At 39.3% G+C, this 26464-nt stretch overlaps 1 protein-coding gene across 4 annotated transcripts in view; it reads left to right on the top strand.

Moving 5' to 3' along the window:
• The window catches only part of RASGRF2 (Ras protein specific guanine nucleotide releasing factor 2), a 235850-nt gene that overhangs the window by 103719 nt on the left and 105667 nt on the right, over positions 1-26464 (top strand). For all 4 annotated transcript variants that reach the window (XM_032404089.1, XM_032404088.1, XM_032404086.1 and 1 more), the window contains exons 10-15: positions 2217-2377; positions 3282-3348; positions 3906-4042; positions 12440-12522; positions 17496-17744; positions 18390-18778. In XM_032404089.1, coding sequence (XP_032259980.1) covers positions 2217-2377; positions 3282-3348; positions 3906-4042; positions 12440-12522; positions 17496-17744; positions 18390-18778 — 1086 coding nt within the window. The remainder of the gene's footprint in view (positions 1-2216; positions 2378-3281; positions 3349-3905; positions 4043-12439; positions 12523-17495; positions 17745-18389; positions 18779-26464) is intronic.

The following is a 26464-nucleotide window of genomic DNA, read 5'->3' as shown; positions in this document are numbered from 1 at the left end:
TTCTGTAATTTCTGTTTTACAAAATCATTAAATGCTAGAAGCACTTAACACATAATATTGAGTCTTCATGAACTTGGTTACCTTTCTGAAAATGACTCCTACACCTGTTTATCCACCAGGATATTTGTTTTAAGTTCCAGTCTGCCCTAACTGATCTCACGACCACCCATGGCAAAGCTAGAATGTACTGTCTTCTCCCATCCGATCCCTTTCCAAGGGTCAGTTTTAATGTTGCTGAATCCGCTGCTGTCTCCTGGCCATGCCACTCACTCTGGTGTGATCTTAAGAGAGCTGCTTAACCCCTCAGGCCTCAGTTTTCTCTTCTGTGAAATGAGGGGTGAATCAGGTCCTCTGAAAGAGCTCCTCTGGCTTTCATTCCAGCCCGTGAGCCCCATGAGTACGATCCTTCTGCTATTACTCGCTCATTTACTTCTCTAGGCATTCTGCCTTCTGCTCTCCCCACCCCTCCTTTACTCTTCAAATTTAATTACTTGCTGCTTGTGCTCTCTGACAGCTTGCTCCCACCTGCCTCACCTCCTCCTTTCCCTCTCCTCTTGCCTCTTCCTTTCAGCGGAGTCAAGCCTTCTCCTGCCCCTTGTTCCTCAGTCCCACGCCCTCCCCCAGGACTCTTTCCATGCTATTCTTTGCTCCCCGCCCCCCCCACAGCTGCCTACTCTGCCTCTGTCAGGCAGCCCCACCTAAACACTCACCTGAATAGATGGAATCTGCACATGGAGGCTTGGATCCCACCCACCCCCCCACTCCCTCACCCCCACCCCAGCCCCACCCTTCTTTAGATCTCTGTTAAGAAGTAGATGCTATTTGGAATATTCATATGCTAATGTGAACATTTTGTGACCCACACAGTCCTAGTTTTACCATTTTATTTTACATATATGAACAACTTTAGTGGGGTTTTCACCACTTACGGAAGTATCTATGCTCATTAAAAAAAAAAATCAAGAAATGCAGAAAATGTATGAAGAGGAAATGAGGTTGCCTGCAATCTCATTTTTTAGTGCTGACCCCTGTTAATATTAAAGGGTTGGATATGCATTTAATGGTTCTTATGGGACTGATACGTGCCTTTGTAAGGCTGCATTTGGGGTAGGTAGTAGATTGAACAAATAGTAGAAATATTGCTGACCCAAGGTAATTCAGAAGTCAAGGTATTTACAAGAATCTTTCCTAGTATTTTTTGGTTTGATATCTAACTTAGATTGGAATTTTATTTTGTGGGGAGAGGGAGGTCATTATTAAGGTGAGATTATAAAGTCTCTGTACAGCTTCTCACATTGAATGGAAGACAAGTTTGCTCACAGGAATGCTCTGGGTATAGACTTCATGACTTCTTTTCCATTTAGATTTCACAAAGAATTTTTCTCACACTTTATTTTTATTTATTTATTTATTTATTTATTTATTTATTTATTTATTTATATTTGAAAGAGAGCAAGTGAGAGCACAAGGTGGGGGAGAGGCAGGGGGAGAGGGAGAGAGAGAACACCCAAGCAGTCTCCACGCCCAGCACAGAGCCTGTGTGGGGCTTGATCCCACAACCCCGAGGTTACGGCCCGAGCCAAAATTAAGAGTCAGACACCCAACTGATTGAGCCACCCAGGCGCCCCATCGCACATAATTTCAATAAAACCTGAAATAGCTGCCCTTTAAAAATTAACTAAATTGCATTGAATTGTATAATTTGTGTATCTTTATAATATACATGCATTGTAAATTTTATTTTTTAAATACAAAGTAAACTCTACTAATATGCTCTTTGTCTACCTTCATGGCCTCAGGAAGAATAAATTCTATTTTCTTTTTATTATGTTGTCATTATTATCATATGTAATTATACAATATGTATCTTATTCTTAAGTAAAGAGGTTGACTGAGATCAGATCACCAAGGGACAGATGGCAGACGTGCCTTGTTGTTTGAATCCCAGTTTGGCTTTCTTTCAAACTTACTGTAAAGTTTATAGATGAATAATCAATGAGTCTGAAATGTTTTACAAAAGTAGTAGGAATTGCTTGGACCCTTAAGACCCAATGCATTGTCTCTTCTGCTCAGAGTGTAGCGGGTTTCCAGTGAGTGGTGCATCGAATAAGTCCCTGGTATCTTGGGAAACAGGCCCTAGAGTTTGTTGCATCAAGAACAGCTCTCACTTGACAGAATTTTAATTGCTGTGTATTCTTCACTTTTGTGATCACCAGGTTCTCTTATTCAAGTACCTTCTGTTGAGAGGGGGAAACTTAGTAAAGTTCGCCTGGGTTCATTGTCTTTGAAAAAGGAAGGAGAAAGACAGTGCTTCTTATTTACAAAACACTTTTTAATTTGTACGAGAAGCTCAGGAGGAAAGCTCCATCTGCTCAAGGTACGGGTTTACATGACTATTCCACTTATGTCCATGCACTTGAGAGGTGCTGAGGTTAATTTAATTATGGCTTTCCCATGCCTAGTATCAAAAAACCCAGACTGTCACAGGTACGTAGTGAGGCAACCATGCAGTTGCTAAGCTTGACATGTACTTTGTTGTCAGTTGTATCCAAAATAATAGAAATTTAAGTGTGTGTTTCCATAAAGAAGTGCAATTAAAATCATCACCTGGAAAGAACAATTACTGTTGAGCTACAGAAGTCCTGTTAAATCACTACAGCGTACTGATCTAATATTTGCTAAAAGCTATTTTATCTTGCCCTATACGGAATCAGCACACCACGGCCCACAGCCTGCTGCCTGTTAATATAGCTTTATTGTCACACAGCCACGCTCGTGTGCTTACCTATTGTCTGGCTGCTCTCATGCTTTTAAAAATGGCAGATTTGAGTAACTGCGATAGAGATCATAGGGCTTGCAAAGCCTAAAAGATTTACTATCTGGCTCTTTATAGAAAAAGTTTGCCTACCTATACGTTCTGTTAAGAGTGCCTGCCTTCTGACCCGGCGCCATGATGATGGTTTTCCACTGCGTACAGCGCTTCCTGGTTAGTGGGCTCAGCTGTATTCACTCTGAAGGTGCCAACTAGTCTCCCACGGGCAGACCTGCTCAATTTATAAACACTGGGAGTGAGCGTGGGTTGGGGGCGAAGAATCATGAAGTTCAGTGAGTTTAATTGCTTTTACACAACTAAATTTAGTTTTGGAATCTATGAAAAATTATTTGTGATGCAGGACTGTTGTGCTTTCTTCTGTGGCAATTTGAATAAAGTTTTATAAATCTGAGCTTCCCAACGTATGCAAGACTGTCAGCCTCTTAATGAAACATTGGTTTGTTTCCAGACAGGTGGGGTTCTCTCTCTAATAGAATGTACGTTGATTGAGGAGCCCGATACGAGTGATGATGACTGTAAGTCACATTCTATGTCTTAGAATTATGGTAGAATAACAAGGTCTTACGGTTTTTATCTACTTATAGCTAAGAAGAGCTGCTTAAGGAGGCAGGGAAGATGTTGAAAATACACTCCCTGAAGTCATTTATATATGAAAAGTTCTGTTGAATCATTTAACCTGTGAACTTCGTTAAACCATCTTTGGGAGTTCATATTTTACTGAATTTGTCTCATGATAGTGACTTTTTCAGTGGCAGGCAGAGAAGAAAGGAGTTGAATTAGAGAGTGTTGGAATTCTGTAGATTATGGAAATTTAAAAAAAAAAAAAAAAAGAAAGAAAGAAAACAGGAAATGAGTAGGAGCCAGGGATCCTAGTCCTGAGTAACCTGCTGACCTCAGCTTCTTTATCTACTGAACTTAGTAAAGGCTTCCCCTTGCCGGAGAAGTACACATGTTGCTGAAATGAGATTCTGGATTTGAACACACATCAGTCATCTTAGTAGAACTCTGTGAAAGCAGCTATCACTCATATTTTTGTATTCACATCTAATTGTTTGCTTTGCGTGTGTTGAAGCCAAAGGTTCTGGGCAAGTGTTTGGACACCTGGATTTTAAAATAGTAGTGGAGCCTCCTGATTCCGCCCCTTTCACTGTAGTCTTGTTAGCACCTTCACGCCAGGAGAAAGCTGCCTGGACGAGTGACATAAGTCAGGTAAGCAAGTAGCTTTTGCCGTAAGTTGTGTCGTTGCTGTTGCTGTTTTTAATTTCAGAACATAAACTTGGTGGGGGGAGATTTTTAGTTATTTTGTTTTTATTAACAAACTTACATCTGGTTGCTGTGGTCACTAACATCACCCCTGTGTATCTTGTTAGCTGGGACATTTGTTACTGTTGTTTGTTTTTCTTGGTAAGGTTAAAATTTACCTGAAATGTGGTACTTGCATTTTAATTCCTGGGCATTTTTGTACAGGCTGTAAGTGTAATCAGTTGTGTTGAGCAGTGTTAAAATTGCCCTGTTAGCAGTAGATTCTCCAGTGACCCCCCACTAGATTATCTTATGCTTACTTGTTTCTGAGGTAGGAAAATGGTGAGAGATACAAAAACAGCTAACAAGGGCTGTGGTGAGAAATCACAAATTAAAGAATCACATCAAAGAAGAGATACTGTCTGTAGAATGAAACCTGAATATGAGCTTTCCTGTATTTTATATAGAAAAAAATCAGGAAACAGATTTGTATACTTTTCCTTGATCAGCAATGCCCAGTTAAGGAATTGCTGCATTTATACAGAAATTGGAAATATATCAAAACTAGTTGTGATTGGGCTTAGGCATTCTTAAATCCAAGCTCCATGTTAATTTTTACTCCATTAGCCAATATAGGAGAAAAATGTTCGTGTAGGGAAAATATTAAAAGAAGGCTTGGTAATTATTTTCTGTTATTAATTCAAGGAAGATTGGGGCAAATGGAAAAAGCGTATACTGTAGATTCAAATGCTTTCTTTTTTTCTGAAGAGCTCATAGTAATTTATATATAAAACTTAGATAAAAATGTTAATTTTTTTCTGAGTGACTGAAAACTGAGGGAAAATAGAAAGACAGTGAAGGGCAAAATAATTATTTTTATGTGTCAAAAGAAATTTTACAGACTTAATCTAATTTGATCCTGACAATAGTATTCTGAAGGTAAACTGAAATATCAGCCCACTTCACAGGTGAGGAACCTGAGGTCTAGAAGGCTAAGTGTTTGTCCAAAGTTATGCTACTTCGTTGAGTCAGGAGTCAAACCTAATCCTAATGGTCTTTTATTAGCATTCTAAACATCCTCTACAGGAGTGCTGGATTTATGCTTATATACGCCAGGATTCCTTTGATGGTGAATAAATAGCTTCAAGTGAAGGGGCTTCTTTTCTGGCCAAAAAAAGAATGAAAACATGGGATCTTCTGTATTTGCATAATTATATCCTTGTGGTGATTTATCAATACTTTCATTAGCTCTGTACTGTATGAATTAATACTTTAGTCTCTGTTTGTAATATATCTCTTACCTTACAAAACTCTGAATCATTCATGGTTCTATGAATGTTTGTTGAGCAATCAACATACACTGCCAGGTATCGTGTAGGTATCAGGGATATGGCAATGGTCACTGGTCTCAAAGAGATAGGCAGGCCAGTAGGGAAGAAAGGTCAGTGGACAACTTAATGCAACAAAATTTTGCAGGTGTTGTGAAGCCAAGATAAGTAGAAAGAATGGGGAGAAAAGGAGTAGGCAAAGGTGTTTTTCTAGCTGCTTCTAGCTTCTACCTTATGATACAACTGGGGCTCCTAAGATAGAGAATTGATAAAAGATCCAAGCCTTTATTAGCATGCCTGGTGAGGCATTGCTATGAAAGAAAGACCCTTGGGTGCATGGAGGATCCTATAACTGGTTTTTTAAAGAAAGGGTACAATGCTTTGTTTGCCATAAGCATCCAAGTGAGTCTTCCTACTTAGACTCCATCTTGAGGCAGAAGTACACAACTTCATATTTTTTCCCCAAGTCTCTATGGCTAATATGTTAAATCTACCAGATTGTATCTACAAGTGAATTGGAGAATAAGGCTAACAGAAAGTTCTATCTTTTTGAGTGACAATGATATAATTCATGAAATTACTATGTTTGATGGAGCCTTGATGTTGTGTGGCTTTGACACGTATTATTTCATTCATTCAACAAATATATTTATGCAATGATAGTATATGCCAGGCACTGCTTAGGCACCTGTGATAGATCATGAACAAAAGAGGTAACAACAACAAAAATTCTCTGACCTTATGTTACTTACATTCTAGTGAGAGGAAGATCGAAAATAAACAATAAATGTGATAAATAAGTACATACTGTTTTATGCTAGAAGGGGATAGGACAGGGTAGGAAAGATGGCACTACTGGGGGTAGGTGTGGGTCAGTACACCTTTAAAACGGTGGTCCCTTCAGGCTGCAGGAGACATCTAAACAAAGACTGTAGCAACTGATGGAAATACCATGTAGATACGTGATGAAGGGAAAATCATTTCAAAGAGAGGGAAGAGCCATTGTGAAGACTGAAGTAGGAGGACACTGCCTATTTGGAGGAATAGCACGAAGTCAGTGTGGTTGAAGTGGAACGTGTGAGAGGGAGACTAGGAAAAGAGGAAGTCAGAGAGGTAACAGAGGTCCAACCAGGGAGGGCCCCCTAAACCAATGAAAGGGCTTTAGCTTATACTCTGAGTCAGATGAAAATCTCTTAAAGGGTTGACAAAGGAATTCCATGATCTGACTTAAGTTTTAAAAGGATCGCTTTCCCGGCTGTGTTTCACATAGACTGGGAGCTGAGGGCAAGAGTGGCAGCAAGGAGCTGAATGAGAAGCTGCTGGAGTAACCCAGCCGAGAGTTCCTGAAGGCTCAGCTCAGCAAGGCAGGAATGGAGCTGGAGATAAGGGTTGTGATTCCGGATTCATTTTGAAGGTAGAGCCAACAGGGTTTTATTATGGCTTTTATTTGGGGTGTGAGAGAAAAAGAAGAATCAAGGATGTCTTCAGAGTTTTTGGCCTGAGCAACTGGAAGAATGGAGTTGTCATTAACAGAGAGTTTGCAGTGAATAGCAGAAGCTTACTCTAGATAGGTTCAGTTTCAGAAGGCTATTAGACATTTGCATGGAGTTGTTAAGGAAGCAACTCACTAATACTGGGTTGTTAAGTGAGCAGCAGTCCAGTGTTTAGGGGAGAGGTCCAGGTGGGAGAGTCTGTGTCATTTAGATCGTGTTTAAGGCTGTGAGAGTATTGAGACCACCTAGGGAGTAAGTAGAGATAGAAATGAGAAAAGGGCCATGGACTGAGTCAGGGGTCGTGGAGGACACAAGAGGACTGAGAAGGTTCCACTAGTGTGGTAGGACAGCCATGAGGGTGTGGTGTCCTGGAAGTCAAATGAGGAAAATGTACCAAAGAGGAGGGAGTGGTCACGTGTCCACTGCTACTAAGGGCTGAGTACGGTAGTGAGTGCTCTGAGGTACTTAGTGATTTTGCCAATGCGGGGTTTGGTTAGTGGGTTGTAGGGACAGAGTGCTCCACTGTTCATTGAGCCTAGCCTGCCACCTAGCAGCCTGCATCTCAACTGGCTTTGTTCTCTGCTTAAAGCATTTTCATTTTGTGGGGGAAATTATGCGCTATACATACATTGATGGTATTTGTCAGTCTCCTAATATGTCTGTGGACATATTCATTATTAATAAGATGAGCCCACTGAATGCTTGAAAATGTACTGTTTAATATTTTATTATGTATATGTAAAAATGTGGACATAAAAAGGAGCTAAAAATACTCCCAACACTCAGCCCACTAAATTAACATTTATCAAAGTATTTCCACCTAAGGGTTTTTGTAAACTTGCAGGTTCCTGAGTCTACATTCCAGACACCCCCCCAGGTTTAACAAGCTCCACAGATCACTTTTGCACAATTAAATTGGAGAAACTTTGCCCTGAAAATCAGTGGTTTCCATTTCTAAAACCTCCACAATCCTGCCATGCAGAAATAATTTTACAGTTTGGCTCCCAGTGTATATATACATCATTTTCATGTTTTACCTCATTTACATCTTTCTATATAAAATTCTTCCATATTGGTGTCTTTGAATGGCCACACACACACTACCACATTAACATACCACTTTTCCAGCTTTTCCTAAATAGTTGGGTATATTCCAGGTCTTAGCATTAATATGTGATGTGGTGCTAAACATTGTTATACAAGGAATTACTCTCCCTTTCAAGGTCCCTTGTTGGCATATCGTCCCCACAGAGGGTAAGTTTGGTACAGAGGGCCTGATCACTTCCATGACTTCACGATTCGTGACTTGACAGACTGCCAAAACGTAAGAAGTCTGTAACTCATCATTTCACTACATCATTGGCAAGATATCTGTGCGACTTTTTCTAAGTCCTGTGCCATTGTTGAATTTTGTCATATTTATCACATCTTCCTATTTAATGAAAAAAGTGGTATGATTCTCTACTGGTTTTAATTTACATTTCTATAATTATCAATGAGATTAACATTTTCTACCATTTCTATTTCTTATCTGTTTATGCCAGATGGACATTTATTCATTGGAGCTATTCTGCAGACTAGGGAAATAAACATTTTCCTTCAAGTCAAATTATGAATATGTTCTCCATTATTTTGTCATTTTACTTTTGTCACTCTGTTTTGCTAGATCTTAATTTTTTTGTGACTTGGTTTAAAGCCACCTTGCTAAGTTATTGTACCCTGTTACACTAATCACATATGGCTCTTATTTATGATAATAAAGTGGTTTCTGACTATTGATACAATCCCAGTTTCACATAAAGAACTCGATACAAAAATTAAGTCTATTGGTTTTGCCAGGCCTCTTCTCTGAAGCTGTAATTTTTAGAAGTAACAATTGCTTGAATGATTAATTACACCTTTAGTTACACCAGTAAGGCCATAATTAACTGTTGGCACCTCCAACAAAACCAACAAATAGCTAATGGTCTTGACCAATAATTCTTCCCTTTTCATCTATTTATAGGAAAAATTTGAGGCTCAGGATTTGACCATTCATTTCAATATAGTGCATTCATTTATGCTTGTCTTCTTGTCATACATAATGGTATATTAAACAGATTTTTCTGTAATTATGGGTATTAACTAAAATGCAGAATTAAAATTCACCTCTGAGCTTGGTTTGGGCAGATGTGTGAAAATGTACACCTTGTGTAGACAAATCTATAACACTCTCACATGCTTTCTCCCTTAAAATAGCTTCTTTGGAATCAATAGGGAATTTTTTACTTTAACATAAAAAGGTGAGTTAAAAGAGAAAAATTTAATCTAACCTTTCTTTCTTCCCACTACTTAGAAGTGTTAGAAGGTAAAAAGGGTGGTGGTAGGTCACAGTAGACAGTGACCTTTGAACAGGTATTGCCTTAAGTAAGATCCTCAAAAGACCTTGCTGGAGAAGTCATTCTCAGCAATTTTCTAAGGACCAGTTGCCTCAAAATTGTCTGGGGCTATTGTGAACATGCGTGTTATTCTCAATTCTGTTAATTTCAAGGTTTACTATAATTCACATAAATTTGGTGTATGCTTAAAGATATGTGACACTTTGCTTATCATGGTTCTTCTTGAATGAGTGAACTATATTCATTTTCTCAGGGCTCAGTCACTTTTCTCCAACATAACTAAAAGACAGGCTTATGTGGCATGAATATATACCATGCCTTCCAATATAAATATATTCATACACAGATTATCCTATTGTAGTCTAACTTTTTTATGGAAGAGAACCCTTTCTCCAGGGCAGCATCATTCAAAATCCCAAATGGAAGCGAGAAAAAAACAGAATACTCTTGTTGAAGTAGAGCTAGTGGACCCAGAGCCCCCAGGAGTTCTGTTTGTAAACCCATGTTGTCACTGCAGCCTGTCTGTGGAGCCTCTAGGAAATGAGGATTTTTATTACATGGCCTTTGAGCTATGGCTCAGATTGCATGTATGTTTTGATTTCCTGAAACTTGAATGTAAGTGAAAAATTTTTTCTGTTGAAAATAATTTTAATGCTTCATACAGTAAATCAGAGAGATTTATGAATGAGATATGACATTGGATAATGAGATGGTCAAAAGTAGTCACACAAATCTCTTTTGGACCTAAAATATTTATCTCAAGTTCCAATTTTGACAGTGTAGAGGACTGAGCTGATTTAGATCCCCTCTAGTTACAAAAACAGAAATGTTTAACATATAAAATCAATATAATAAAAATTTTTAAAATACACTGGTGACATTTACAGATTGGTGATATTTTACAGAAATCTCTAGTTGTCAGAAATACCGAAGAAACTTAAAGTTAGAGCAGAAAGCTTCTAAGCTGAAGACCTAGAGACCTAGGAATGATTTTCGATTGAGTATTGGTCCCAAGCCCGAGGGGTTTTAACTAAGGGGACTGAGGTAGCCGTGGGCCCCTTAAACCAATTAAGCTCCCTGTTTAAATCCTGGATATTGGAAGGGTATCCCCTCTGTGAGATAAGAACTCAAAAATCTCTTCCCATTAGCCCAAAAAAAAAAATAAGGAAGTTTGTCTTTGTCTTGGTTTCTGATTTTTTAAAAATTTCCTTTGGAAGAAATGAATGTGTTTCTGGACTATGGATTTGAAATTTAAAGGCATAATATTCACATGGTGTGAAAAATCCAAACTGAGGAATTAACGTAAAAGCAGTTTTGGGGACTGTTGAAATCCCAAGACTGCTTGGTAGAAGCAAACACAAAAGTCACTCCATTAGCAACACTTTAAAATTCAGGCCTCATGACAGTGTGCTCAAAATAAAAAATTACAAATCTTGTAAGTAACTTATCTATCATGAGAGAGTCAGAAGACACAGTGAACAGCAAAATTAATATTGCTGGAATTTCAGATAATAGGGCGACAGCTTGGAAAAGACTGTAAAATAAGAATGTTTAAAATATTTTTTTTTTTTTTAAAGATTTAATTTGACAGAGAGAGACAGAGTGAGAGAGGGAACACAAGCAGGGGGAGTGGGAGAGGGAGAAGCAGACTTCCCTCCAAGCAGGGAGCCCGACGTGGGGCTCGATCCCAGGACCCTGGGATCATGACCTGAGCCGAAGGCAGACGCTTAACGACTGAGCCACCCAGGCGCCCAATGTTTAAAATATTTTAAAGCCAGAAAGAGAAGGAAGGAAGGAAGGAAGGAAGAAAGGAAAGAAGATGGATGGAAGGAAGAGGAGGGAGGAAAGAAGGAAGGAAGGAAGATAGATGAAGGGAAGGAAGTGAGGGAGGGAGGAAGGAAGGAAGGAAGGCAGATAGGAAGATAGATGGAGGGGAGGAAGGAAGGAAGGAAGGAAGGAAAAAGAAAAGATTATTATGTAAAAAGGACCAGGTTGATGTGTCAAAGAATCAAATAGAAAATCTAAACATAGAAACTATAATCCTAAATCATCCTAAAGCTGTTGTTTTTGTAACTCTGCCATTTGCTTAAAATGTTAAAGGAAACTGAAGGAACATTGTTCATTTTCCACTAAACACCATCTCTGTCCTCTCACTTCCTGCATTGGTAACTCAAGTGGCATCCTCATTGTGCTTTAGAAAACACTGAGAATGAAAAAAAGGCCACTGGGGTAAAGGATCACTTATCCCATCTCTTCTCTCCCTGTCTGTGTCTAAGTCCTGTCCCCATACAACACTCTTCCCCATGCCCCTCACCCTCCGCCAATCAACCTCTTCACACCATTTAATTACAGTTATAAATCACTACATGGTATCCTAGTAACTAGAAATAAGTTCTGATTTTAAAAATCGCTTAAATCTTTTTTCATTTTCTGTTTTGTTCAAAAAGAAGATGTGTAATTCAAAATAAATCCTTCTCTAACTTTTCTCTAATTGCAAAGGGAATTTTTAAATTGATAAGGCATAAGTAAATAAGGCAGTGGAAATTAGCAGAAGTTCTTGAATTTTTCTCCTAAAAAAAAAAGAGAAAAAGATGAACAGGGCTTCATGCATTCCAGAAACAGGAGAAATTACACAATGCATCCTCATCAAATCAACATGGTGCCAATAGAAACTGCTAGAGAAGCTAGTAAAGTGTGTGGGGAGAAAAAACCACCTTAGAAGCAGGCATAGAGCTTACTAGTGAGACAGAAGATGAATTCCATCCACAAAAGCCATCATTTCTACTCAGCCTGCCCCAGACCACCCTCAGGCAGAGAATGAATACAGCAGAGGCAGTTACTGTCAGAAGGTATAAACCTCTCAACTGGTGCAGCTACTGGCAGAGAATTGTGATGATGTGACATTGGGGCCAGAGTCCTTAGGCAGTACGTTCCAGGAGAATACAGCTCTTATATCTATCCTCAGGTGTTTGCCAGGTGCACAGTTTGGGTATCTGGGTATTGAATCCGTTCTTCAATGTATAATGTTTACGTGCTGCTGTGTGTGTGTGCACAGAGACAAAATGAGAAACTCAACTTGTTTTTGTGGCTATAAACGATTCTGAGACTATATGATCTGCCTAGGTTTTCATGTGGGTTGAAATTGTTTGTTTTTTAATTTCGCAGTGTGTGGACAATATACGGTGTAATGGTTTAATGACTATAGTATTTGAAGAGAATTCCAAGGTTACTGTGCCACATATGATTAAGTAAGTGTAATAATCCTTTCCCTTACATTTTAATCAAGTCGAATTGGTAGAGAACATAAAGCCCTGCATAAAATATTGCTTCAGTAGGATTCTGCTTCATTTTTGTGAATATGTTTCTTGACAGTAATGCAGTAATTCATGGTATGCTATTATAAATAATAAGACTATCAAAATGGTTTTTCAGATTCATGTTTATTGATTCATAGCATAAAAAAATGTTTTTCATACTGTTACATATGCTTTTATTCAGGACAAAAGCCTATTGAGATTTTTCAAGTTCAATATGAAAAGTTGTGACAGCCAGATGTATCCAAGGTCAGAGGCTGGGTCAAAGTATGGCACATTCTTTTGGCATCTTCCCAGTGGGTCTGAATCATATTACTCAGATTTGGTTGTAGAGATATATTTAGATTGTGAAGACACTTGACATGAATCAATTGGCCTTCCCAGGGTACTGTCTACTACTGCCCATATGTGGATTTGCCCAAGTCTGTCATCATGCTGTCTCTCTGTTTTGTTAACAAAACATATCCTATAATTTAAGGTGGTCAATAGGGAAATGGTAGTTTAAAATGAGAAGTTATATCATTAACTGTGTGCCATTGCTCTCTGTATTAATGCTTTTGTCTCTACATACTTTTTTGATTATAAATTCTGAAATTGTTTCAGGAGTATTTTGAAGCTGACCAAATTGTTCCCTGTTCTCATTTTTTTTTTTTTTTTTTTGGTTATTTGCAGTTCAAATTCTAAGAATAAAATGTATTTTTGAGAGCAGTCCTGTTATATCTTTAAAAAAAGTTACATGAAACCAAGAAAATATTTGTCTTCTATGCATTTTTAATGTGGATTGTTTTTAGATCTAAGCTGTTTGTGCTAAGACAATAAATAACGTTAATTTTCCTCTTCTGATAGGAAATTAGTGTACTTAGCACCATCCCAACAGTACAACTTTTAGAACTTATTATTGTATCAGATGAAGTCAGAGTATGTTATACTCCTGCGGTAATTACTACAGAAAAATATAAACTGTGAAAGAATGATAGTATTTTAAATTACTGGTCAAATTTAAAAACATTTTAGGTAGAATCATTTTAAGGCTCTAGGGTGAAGATTCCTTTAACATTCAGCTTTTTGGTTTTTGATTTAGTATAGTTTTTTTGAACCACATTAGTTAAAAATGTATGATGCTAAGATTAAGACCAGGTATGCAGTATTCAATCAAAAGGTCCAAATTGTGACTTAATTTTTAAATTCACATCATTTGGTTAGAGTTATTTTAATTTTCTACCATAGGATTCTTATTTTAATATTTCACAAAATAGCATATGTAACTTTTCTTCATTTTTAAAAGTAGTTTCTTGAAGGCTAGACAGCCATGAAAGTCCCAACTGCTTTAGAATGAGAATATGTAAATTGGACATTGCAGCCAAGTTATAAGCTCCTAAACCCTAGAGCTACTTTACATATGCTATACATATATTTTGTTGACTTTAAAAATGAATACAGACACAAATTTTAGTTTTGTGTCTGACTGGTTATGGCTGGTGCCCAAAGGCATCTTCTGTCTCCTATGATGTCCGTTTGACAAGTGTCCATATCCAACCTCGTAGTGTAACTACCTCACACACAGACCAGGACTTCCCTCTTATGGGTATACAGAGTGATGCTTGAATGAATAGGAACTGCTCTCCTGCTAGGACAGCAACCTGTAAAGATTTTCTGTTAGAGTCACGCATGTTTTGATGCCCATCTATCCTATTCTAGACGTAATCCCAAGGCAGAGTAAAGTCTCATATATTTCTTCATTCCACTTTTCCCAGACTTACTGAGCCTGGTTTTCCTCAGTCAGAGGAAAGAGGATAATTTTGCAGTCTCTTTTCCTTCTGATAGTTCCCCCTGTGGCCCTATTCTACCCTAAATTCTGTATTAGTGCCTCCCTGTGCCTCTCCTTGGTCACATACCATGAAATAAAAAAAGACAACATTTTTTTGATAGTTAAAAGAAAAACTATCCTAATTGTGTCTTGTTACTGACATGGCATCACTTTGCAGGTACTCACTTCCCTTTAAAACTTAATTATAATAGGTGATTTGGGTTTCATGTCTCAAGATAGCTTTTTTAAGTTCACCAAAAAGGAGTTGTTATTGTCACAGGAGGTTTAAGTAATGCATTATATCTCACTTGAGAGCCCCTTAGGAAATAAACACTGCGTTCAGTGTAATAAAAGAAAATTAAATAATTTTATCATATTTAATTTATTTTCTTAAAAGGAAAATATGATCATAATTTTGAAGGACAGCAGTATAATTAGTCGGTTTTATTTTAATTTAATGTTGCCACAACATATTTTTTTCTTCTAGTGTTGTTGTTGTTTTTTAAGTAAGCTCTATGCCCAGTGTGGGGCTAGAATTCACAACCCTGTTGAGTTGCATGCTCTACCAACTGAGTCAGCCAGGTACCCCATTTCTTCCAGTGTTTGGAGTAAAGTAATTAAAATCAAAAGTTGCAAAGCTCAGAACTATTATTAGAATGCAAAATTATGATACTTATTAGGTGAAAATACCTCTTTAAGTGATGCTTCCATTTTAGGGTAGGGTAGGGTAAGGCTTGCTTCCTTTTAATAATAGTTGACCTCACCTTTCTTAGAAAATAGAGATTTTTAATGGGAAAATGGTGGGGGAGAAAGTGATTATACTCTATCAGCCATCTTCTGGACAGACTTACTGATTCATGAAAGTTCTAAGGTCTTTCTCCTAATGAGAAAATTAAGAACCATAAGAGTAAAGTTGATTAAGGGTCACATAGTGAGTGGAAAAAAGAGCCCCATGCCATTTTCAAGAATCTCAAAAGATGTGCTTGTGTATTTTCGAGATCAATGAAGTGGCTAAAACAAACGGGCCACCCTTAGTTTCTGAGGAGGGGTAAGCTGCTCATTTAAAATGCTCCTTGGAGCCTGTAAATGAAGTACTTTTGCCTCACCAAGCATATGTTGGGGTGGGAAGTTTCCAAGAGCAAGCTAAGAAAGTTATTGATTCCTTTTTATTTGAAGGAAAATAAATATACAATTTAAAATCCCTCGAAGTGCTGAAGGGGCTAATTTAGGGCACTCACAACAAGTGAGCTGATTCTAAGCAAGCAATTGCCTTACTGAACGTTCCGGGCCCTGCAGCACGTCCATTCATCAAGTCCTGGTGAAATCCAGGACTTCACTGATGCCTTGTTCTGAGATACTGCAGTGGAGGGGAATAAGGGGTCTCAGAAGGCAATGCGAAAGCTCTGGGCAGTCCTAACAAAGGTGTGCATTTCTTTGAGCCCCACTTGGATTCAGCCCCTGCTTCCAGGCATCCCCTCTTGCAAGCTTTGCCTCTCTGTTGGCCTCTTTTGCCCTTTCGAACAAATGTGTACCACTGGCTGAGGGCTCTAAGCACAGCCACAGATTGTAAGGGCTGCTGTGTGAACCTTCCTGCTAGCGTGCTCATCCACCTGGACAGGCTGCTCAGGCACCCAGGGAATCCAGTAGGGTAAAGGAGCCGCTACATGGGAGGTTTTACAGAATGAGAAAAAACAGAACACTGCAGGGGGCAATGGTGGATACTGTTCATGGAGAATCTCATCCATTACTTTTTTTTTAAATGAAGATATTTTTAACACTACAAAATATTGCAAAATGATGAAGACATAACATTTCACACAATTTATGGATTAAACTGTACTACTCATAAAATGGATAGACTTAAATGCACTAATGAGCCAGGAAGAATGGAGTGAATTAAGCATTCAGTTCAAGAAGTTAGAAAAAGAATGACAAAATAAACTGTAAGAAAGTGTGGGAAGAAAGTAAGATAAGAACAGACATGAATACATTAAAATATAGAAAAACAGTAGAATTGATCAAAGAGCCAGTTCTAAAGGGAAAAATACCTAATAACATAGCCTGTTGGTCAGTTTAGTTAAGAAAAAAAGGGGGGGGGACACAAATGCACAAAATTAGAAGTGAGGAAAAAAATAACCATACATATAGCAGTGATGTCTGTGTCTCCCTCTCCCCCACTACCCATTACTTATTAAGCACACTTCTGATATGCTGATTTAAAGACATAAGCAATGCCCCTCCTAAATAGGGCATTTGGTTTCATTTCCCTAATAAAACGTGATTGAACTAGAGAGAGAAGTGAAGGATAGCAGAATGTGCCACCCCAAAACATGCCACTTGGGCGTATTGATTGAGCTGTAGGCACTTGAAAAACAGCAAATGCAGGGAGAAACTTTCTCTGAATTCCTCTTATTTGCCTAAAGACAGATCCTCCAAAAGGCACTCAGTTGTCATAAATCCCCTCCCTGAGAATTTCATCAACCAACTTTTATTATAAGAGAGGATACTAGAAGTCAGCCCCACACCTAGACGAACTGTCCCAAACTATCCTATATCCCATCTAGTCTCCTAGGGGCCCATTCATCTTTCCTAAAAATCATTTACTCTCCCCTAAGAGGCCTACCCCTCCTGCCCCCCCCTCCTTTTCCTTATTAAGGTGGTATTTAAGCCTGAATTCTAAGCCACCTCTGGGAGTTGCTTATTTTTCCCTGGGTATCTCCCATGTGTACATGAGGTATGCATGTTAATAAACTTCTGTTTGTTTTTCTCTTGCTAATCTGTCTTTTATTACAAGAGTCTCAGCCAAGAACTCAGAAAGGTAGAGGGAAAATTATTTTTCTTCCCCTACAGAAGGAATCCACAGAACGAAATGAATTATTCTTACCTTCTCTGCAATTAATTCTGATCTTCCTAAATTATAAGGACATAGTTGATGTTTTTATAGCCCTGCCTTCTTGCATGTAATAAGTCATATCAACATCTTTTATCAAATACAATGGGAAGCCCACATGCAAGTTTGTGTTTTGGAATACTGAAATACTCAGTGGCTGAGAGGAAGCCATGTCCCGGTTTTGTTCTTATGTTCCTGCTTTGTGGGTAGGTCTGATGCCCGTCTTCATAAAGATGACACTGATATTTGCTTCAGTAAAACACTGAACTCCTGCAAAGTGCCCCAGATCCGCTACGCCAGCGTGGAGCGCCTCCTGGAGCGGCTGACAGACTTGCGGTTTCTCAGTATCGATTTCCTCAACACCTTTCTGCACACCTATCGTATTTTCACTACGGCAGCTGTGGTGCTGGCCAAACTTTCCGACATATACAAGAGGCCTTTTACCTCCATCCCTGTCAGGTAGGCTCTGGACTTGCCTGTCGTGGAAGTTGGCTCCCCCGGTCCCTGGGTCTCCATGCAGATGAGCAGATGCGCTCTGCAGCGCTGCTCCTACAGGACTGGCTCACCTGGGAACTTACATGCCCTGCCTGTAGAAGGGGGTGGGTAGAGGTCACAGATAGTTCTCCATGGAAGAAGCTGAGAAGCCTAGAGTCCCCAAGTCATCTTTGCTTGCTCCATGATTATTTGGAAGCTAACTGTATTGTTTTAGGCTTTCCTATTTTTTTTTTTTTTTAAACAGTTGGGCTTTTCAAACTTTAACATGCATTAAGAATCACTCAGGAGTCTTGTTAAATTGCAGACTGTGATTTAGCATGTCTGGAGTGGAGCCTGAGTTCTGCATTTCTGACAAGCTCCCTGGAGATACCAGTACTACTGGTCTTTGGGCCACAGTTGAGTAAGCAAGGGATTAGACAAGGCCTAAAATGTGTCTGTATTCCTTCAGCAAGTATGTGGTATATAGGTAACATTTAAATGAAGGAAATCCAGCAACGGAAGTGTGATGATATTGTGGCCTTTTAATGTAGGGAGCATGTTCTGAATGATATCAAGGGAATCCTCTTTACTTAACTATCTTCTGTCAATGGCTTCTGTTCTTATTTTTAGGTCATTAGAATTATTTTTTGCCACCAGCCAGAACAATAGAGGTGAACATTTGGTGGATGGCAAATCCCCACGCTTGTGTCGCAAATTCTCTTCCCCACCACCGCTGGCTGTGTCCAGGACGTCCTCCCCAGTGAGGGCCAGAAAGCTGTCCTTGACTTCTCCATTGAACTCAAGGATAGGAGCGTTGGACCTGACTACCTGCTCAGCATCCAGCAGTCCTACCACCACCCACAGCCCTGCTGCATCCCCACCACCGCACCCTGGCAAAATACCGTTGGATCTTAGCAGAGGCCTTCCTTCTCCAGAACAAAGCCCGGGATCTATAGAGGAGCCTGTAGATAACCCCCGCGTGGATCTGTGTAACAAGCTGAAACGAAGTATTCAAAGAGGTATTATCCAGCTGCCACAGCCCGTGTTTGCTGGCCACCTGCTTCCCCACCATTCCTTCTGGAGCCCTAGATCCCTTTCTTTATAGCTTTCCTACTCCTGTGTAGAAAGTAGAATGAATACAATGGCTCGTTAGAAGAGGCGATGCCTGTAGGTCACTCTAGCCTGTGTGGGAAGGAGGGCGAAGTTAGCTGTGCTGGGGTCTTCTACAGTAAAAGGCTGATTGTAGTCAGCTGTGTATGGAAAGACCGCGTTATCTGAACGGTATTACTGGAAGGTTCTTCATGGAATTTGGTTAAGGCTGGTTGGTAATGAGCCTAACATGATACTTTGTGTAGAGGTAGGAGGTGGGCACCCTTTTCTGGGAACTTGGGCCTCAGAGCCTTCTCCTTCGGTGTCTGCCTTGAACACCAGTACTGCTTCCAGTCTCCCCTGCTGAGGATGACCCAGCCCGGAAGCATTAAGATGGCTTCTTAAGTTTAGTTACCAAGGCAGTGCTTCATACTACAACAGAGATAGAGTGAGAAAAATAAAATTTGAGACAGTGTTCATTGTCCATGACAGCCAAAATGTTTTTTTTTAAAAAGGTGAATTAGATATATTTTCCTGATTAAATTCTCTAATGACTTTCTGTGGCACTTAGATTAAAATCTGTTTTCCCTCACAAGGCCTTCAGATACTATGAGACTTGGATCTTGTCTCTCTCTCCAACCCCTGTTCCCATCATGCTCCCTCATCCACAGGGACTTCCTTTTTGTGTCTCAGAAACAGCTCAACCATTTCTGCCTCAGGGCATTTGCACTTGTTCTTCCTCCTGCCTAGACATGTAAGTTCCATAAGATCAGCAACATTGTCTATCTTGTTCATCTGTGTACTCTCAGTGCCTTGGCCAGTGACTGGCAGGTATAATTTTTGTTCAATGAATGAGTCAAGCAAAACATTCAGTTAACTAACCAACGATCCTGTGTTCTGTCACCTTACCTTTTGCAGTTCAGTACAATGTAGGGGTTAGAGGAGGTGACTTTTGTTGCTTTAGTGTTTTCTGTGGTGAAAATAAAAAAGATTTCATAGCCAAATTAGCAAATAGCTTTTTTTTCTGTATGATAACTGATTTATTTACTGATGACATAGAAAAAAATTGGGTTATTTAATCAAAGTGTCCAGATTTCAAGAAGGATCACCGAGATGGAAGCATAGACCCTTGCTTCTCTACCTGCTTGAAACTTCTATATATTCCCTAGCTCAGATAATTTAAAAATAAGCCTCCTGAGTGAAGTACTTAATGGAATTTTAACTGGATGGTTGTCATCATCAAAAGTAGCACCCTTTTAAACAAGAAATTCTTTAAATTGACAAGTTAGCAACTAAGGAGGAGGGAAGGAGGAAGATAATTAAAAAGTCATTAGAACAACAAGCTTTAGTAGAATCATGATGGATTCTTCTCAGGAATAATGAGGCAGCACGCAAACTGATAAGTACATTTGGGGTTCCATCCAGCACCAGTGCCTGGGAACTTCTGTGGAGAGAGCGACTTAGGGAAGCTTATCACAGACCTGCCCCCTGGGGCAGGGTGCCCTGGGAAGTATAGGGACTTCCCAGAATATGGGAAGGTCTGTTCCTTCCTTTAATTGGATTGCAGCAAATAGAAGTCTGGGGGTAAGTCTGGATTCTTGTGTTATTTTGAGTTAGGAGAGCTTTAGGAGTAAGCATGTCATGGCTTTGAGTTTAGTCTGAATTCATGTCGTGGTTCTAGAGGTCCTCAGTCAAGCTGCCCATTGCCCATCGTGGCTAATTCTTCCTCTTAACTTGTTATAGATTGTGACATTGCTCACCAAGTTCCCTAGTTCTGGTCTTCAACGCCCAAGCCCAGAGCGTGTAGCAGTGGTCCAGTGTTTGTCCTACTATCTAGGATGGAGATGCGGTCACTGGTGGGAATCAGTAGTTTTTTCCCCTATTCAAGTTAGACTCAGGGAGACCAAGATAAATGAGAAAGAACTGGATTAAGATCCAAATGAAGGACACTGACAAAGGCTCCTAGGGACTGGTCAGTGCAGATGTTGGACAGAGTTGCAATCACTGTGTTCTCAGCTCGTGGCAGCTGGAGAGCTTGTCATGTGGCAGCATTGAACATTTATGACTGGCGGCCAAAGGTGGAGAAAACCTATGAATAATGGTGTGGTAAAAATATTAGGTTCTCAGGGGCATCTGGGTGGTCAGTTGGTTGAGCGTCCGACTCTTGGCTTCTCAGCCCAGGTCCTGGTCTCCGGGTTATGAGATCAAGCCCTGTGTGACAGTCTGCTTCTCTCCCTCTCTTCTCCCTCTGCAACCCCCGCATCCCCTGAGCTTGTGCGAACTCTCTCTCTCTCAAATAAATAAATAAATAATCTTAAAAAAAAAATTAGGTTCTCTGCCACATTAGAAAAATAGTAGAAGGCTTAATGCCCCGATTTTCACTGGATTTCCCCCAAACAAATGATTTGCAGTTAGATTTTCAAGAGTTAGTTTATCCACGTGGTTCATGAATTAGAAATGTCATTTTGCTGTTCCAGGTCATTGTTAAATGCAGAGCTGTTCTCACTCTGGTGTTGGAGAAGTTCCAGGATTGTGTCAAGTGGGACCCATGGCACTTGATGAAGCACACTAGGGCCAACCTCTCCTCCAGAGATGGCAGCTCCTCTACCCTCTTTGTTTCTTATTCACATCCACTAATGTGCACCCCCTTATCGCTCACCAATTGCCCCCCAGTCCTTCCATGCCACTTCTTTGCTCCTGGCCACTTCTTTACATCATTCTTTCTTATTTTTTTTTCAAAATTTTATTTAAATTTTAGGTAGTTAACATACAGTTCAATATTGGTTTCAGGAATGGAATTCAGTGGTTCATCACTTGCATACAGCCTAACAAGTGCCCTCCTGAATGCCCATCACCCATCTAGCCCCTCCCCTACCCACCTCTCTCCATCAACCCTCACTTTGTTCTCTATCATTAAGAGTCTCTTATGGTTTGTTTCCCTCTCTCTTCCCCCCCTTCCCATATGTTCATCTGTTTTGTTTCTTAAATTCCACATATGAGTGAAATCATATGGTATTTGTCTTTCTCTGACTTATTTCGCTTAGCATAGTACATCTAGCTCCACCCACATTGTTGCAAATGGCAAGATTTCATTCTTTTTGATGACTGACTAATATTCCATTACACACACATGCGTGCATGTGTGCACACACACACACACCATCTCTTCTTCATCCATTCATCAGTTCATCAGTTGATGGACATTTGGGCTCTTTCATATTAGCTTGGCTATTGTTGATAATGCTGCTATAAACATTGGGGTGCATGTACCCCTTCAAATCTGTTTTTTTGTATCCTTTGGGTAAATATCTAGTAGTGCAATTGCTGGATCATAGGGTGGTTCTATTTTTAACTTTTTGAGGAAACTCCATACTGTCTTCCAGAGTGGCTACACCAGTTTGCATTCCCACCAACAGTGCAAGAGGGTTCCCCTTTCTCCACATCCTCACCAACATCTGTTGTTTCCTGTGTTGTTGAATTTAGCCATGCTGACAGATGTGAGGTGGTGTCTTATGGTTTTGATTTGTATTTCCCTGATGATGAGTGATGTTGAGCATCTTTTCATGTGTCTGTTAGCCATCTGGATGTCTTCTTTGGAGAAATGTCTATTCATGTCTTCTGCCCATTTCTTAACTGGATTATTTGGTTTTTGGGTGTTGAGTTTGATAAGTTCTGTATAGATTTTGGATACTAACCCTTTATCAGATATGTCATTTGCAAACATCTTTTCCCATTGTGTAGGCTACCTTTTAGTTTTGTTGATTATTTCCTTTGCTGTGCAGAAGCTTTTTATCTTGATGAAGTCCCAATAGTTCATTTTTGCTTTTGTTTTCCTCTGGTGACATGTCTAGTAAGAAGTTGCTACGGCTGAAGTCAAAGAGGTTGCTGCCTGTATTCTCCACTAGGATTTTGATGGTTTCTGGTCTCACATTTAGGTGTTTTATGCATTTTGAATTTATTTTTGTGTATGGTGTAACAAAGTGGTCCAGTTTCATTCTTCTGCATGTTGCTATCCAGTTTTCCCATCATTTGTTGAAGAGACTTTTTTCCATTGGATATTCTTTCTTGCTTTGTTGAAGCTTTGTTGACCATAGAGTTGTGGGTCCCTTTCTGGGTTCTCTATTCTGTTCCATTGATCCAGATGTCTGTTTTTGTACCAGTACCATATAGCTTTGATGACTACAGCTTTGTAATATAGATTGAAGTCTGGAATCATGATTCCTCCAGCTTTGCTTTTCTTTTTCAGAGTTGCTTTGTCCATTTGGGGTCTTTTGTGGTTCCAGACAAATTTTAGGATTGTGTGTTCTAGCTCTGTGAAAAATGCTAGTGGTATTTTGACAGAGATTGCATTAAATGTGTAGATTGCTTTGGGTAGTATAGACATTTTAACAATGTTTGTTCTTCTAATACATGAGCACCGAATGTTTTTCCATTTCTTTGTGCCCTCTTCAATTTCTTTCATAAGTGTTCTGTAGTTTCCAGAGCATAGATCTTCTACCTGTTTGGTTAGGTTTATTCCTAGGCATCTTACAGTTTTTGGTATCATTGTAAATGGGATTGATTCCTTGATTTTTTTTTCTGTTGCTTCATTATTGGTGTATAGAATGAAACAGATTTCTGTACATTGATTTTCTTTTCTTTCTTTATTTTTAATTAATTAATTATTTTTTTGAGCAAGAGTGAGAATGTGTGATGGGAGAGGGAGGGGCAGAGAGAAAGGAAGAGAATATATTTTTTAAAGATTTTATTTATTTATTTAGAGAGTGCCAGCAGGGAGGGGGCAGAGAGACAGAGAGAGAGAGAGAATCCTAAGCAGACTCCACAGTGAGCACATTTCCTGACCCTGGGCTCAATTCCACTACCTTGAGATCATGACCTGAGCCTAAATCAAGAGTTGCACTCAACCGAGCCACCTAGGTGCCCCTGTACATTGATTTTATATCCTGCAACTTTGCTAAATTCATGTATCAGTTCTAGCAATTCTGTGGTGGAGTATTTCAGGTTTTCTACATAGAGTATCATGTTGTCTGCAAATAGTGAAAGTTTGACATTTTCCTTGCCTATTTGGATGCCTTTTATTTCTTTTTGTTGTCTGATTGCCAAGGCTAAGACTTCCACTACTATGTTAAATAGTAATGGTGAGAGTGGACATCCCTGTTGTGTTCCTGACTGTAGAGGAAAAAGCTCTCAGTTTTTTCCCATTGAGGATGAGGGTCTTTCATATATGGCCTGTATGATGTTAAGGTATGTTCCATCTATCCCTACTTTGTTGAGGGTTTTTATCAAGAATGGATGCTGTATTTTGTCAAATGCTTTTTTTTTCTGTGTCAGTTGAGAGGATCATATGGTTCTTATCCTTTCTTTTACTAATGTGGTGTATCACTTTGATTGATTTGTGAATATTGAACCACCCCTGTAGTCCAGGAATAAATCCCACTTGATCAAAGTGAATAGTTCTTTTAATGTACTGTTGGATTCAGTTTGCTAGTATCTTATTGAGAATTTTTGCATCCATGTTCATCATGGTTATTGACCTGTAATTCTCCTTTTTAGTGGGGTCTTTGTCTGATTTTGGAATCAAGGTAATGCTGGCCTTATAGAATGGGTTTGGCGGTTTTCCTTCCATTTCTATTTTTTGGAACAGTTTGAGAAGAATAGGTATTAACTCTTTATTTTTTTTTTTTAATTTTATTATGTTATGTTAGTCACCATACAATACATCATTGGTTTTTGACGTGGTAATCCACGATCCATTGTTTTCCTATAACACCCAGTGCTCCATTCAGTACGTGCCCTCCTTAATACCCATCACCAGGCTAACCAGTACCCCCTCCCCGCTCCTCTCTAAAACCCTGTTTGTTTCTCAGAGTCCATAGTCTCTCATGGTTCATCTGTCCCTCCAATTACCCCCCCCCCATTTTTCCCTTCCTTCTCCTAATGTCCTCCATGCTATTCCTTATGTTCCACAAATAAGTGAAACCATATGATAATTGACTTTCTCTGCTTGACTTATTTCACTTAGCATAAACTCCTCCAGTCCCATCCATGTTGATGTAAAAGTTGGGTATTCATCGTTTCTGATGGCTGAGTAATATTCCATTGTATATATGAACCACATCTTCTTTATCCATTCATCTGTTGAAGGGCATCTCGGCTCTTTCCACAGTTTGGCTATTGCGGAGATTGCTGCTATGAACATTGGGATGCATATGGCTCTTCTTTTCACTACATCTGTGTCTTTGGGGTAAATACCCAGTAGTGCAATTGCTGGGTCATAGGGTAGCTCTATTTTTAAATTTTTGAGGAACCTCCACACTGTTTTCCAAAGTGGCTGTACCAACTTGCATTCCCACCAACAGTGTAAGAGGGTTCCCCTTTCTCCACAACCTCTCCAACATTTGTTTCTTTCCCTGTCCATTTTTGCCATTCTAACTGGTGTAAGGTGGTATCTCAATGTGGTTTTGATTTGGATTTCCCTGATGGCTCATGATGATGAACATCTTTTCATGTGTCTGTTAGCCATTTGTATGTCTTCTTCAGAGAAGTGTCTTTTCATATCTTCTGCCCACTTTTTGACTTGATTATTTGTTTTTTGGGTGTTGAGTTTGAGAAGTTCTTTATAGATCTTGGATACCAGCCCTTTATCTGTAGTGTCATTTGCAAATATCTTCTTCCATTCTGTGGGTTGCCTCTTTGTTTTGTTGACCGTTTCCTTTGCTGTGCAGAAGCTTTTTATCTTGATGAAGTCCCAAAAGTTCATTTTTGCTTTTGTTTCACTAGCTTTTGGAGATTTATCTTGAAAAAAGTTGCTGTGGGCGATGTCAAAGAGGTTACTGCCTATGTTCTCCTCTAGGATTTTGATGGATTCCTGTCTCACACTGAGGTCTTTCATCCACTTTGAGTTTATCTTTGTTAATGGTGTTAGAGAATGATCAAGTTTCATTCTTCTGCATGTGGCTGTCCAATTTTCCCAGCACCATTTATTGAAGAGACTTTTTTCCATTGCATGTTTTTTCCTGCTTTGTCAAAGATTATTTGACCATAGAGTTGAGGGTCCATATCTGGGTCCTCTATTCTGTTCCATTGGTCTATATGTCTGTTTTTGTGCCAGTATCATGCTGTCTTGGTGATCACAGCTTTGTAATATAGCTTGAAATCGGGCAACGTGATGCCCCCAGCTTTGTTTTTCTTTTTCAACATTTCCTTGGCGATTCAGGGTCTTTTCTGATTCCATACAAATTTTAGGATTGTTTGTTCCAGCACTTTGAAAAATGTCATTGGAATTTTGATTGGGATGGCATTGAAGGTATAGATTGCTCTGGGTAGCATAGACATTTTAACAATGTTTATTCTTCCGATCCATGAGCATGGAATATTTTTCCATCTTTTTGTGTCTTCTTCAATTTCTTTCATGAGTGTTTTGTAGTTCCTAGAGTATAGATCCTTTACCTCTTTGGTTAGGTTTATTCCGAGGTATCTTGTGGTTTTTGGTGCTATTGTAAATGGAATTGTTTCTCTAATTTCTCTTTCTACAGTTGCGTTGTTAGTGTATAAGAAAGCAACTGATTTCTGTGCATTGATTTTGTATCCTGCCACATTACTGAATTGCTATGAAT

The sequence above is a fragment of the Phoca vitulina genome, unplaced genomic scaffold (assembly GCF_004348235.1).
Source record: "Phoca vitulina isolate PV1807 unplaced genomic scaffold, GSC_HSeal_1.0 scaffold6, whole genome shotgun sequence".
NCBI classification, from domain to species: Eukaryota; Metazoa; Chordata; class Mammalia; order Carnivora; family Phocidae; genus Phoca; species Phoca vitulina.
This window is presented reverse-complemented; position numbering and strand designations above follow the sequence as displayed.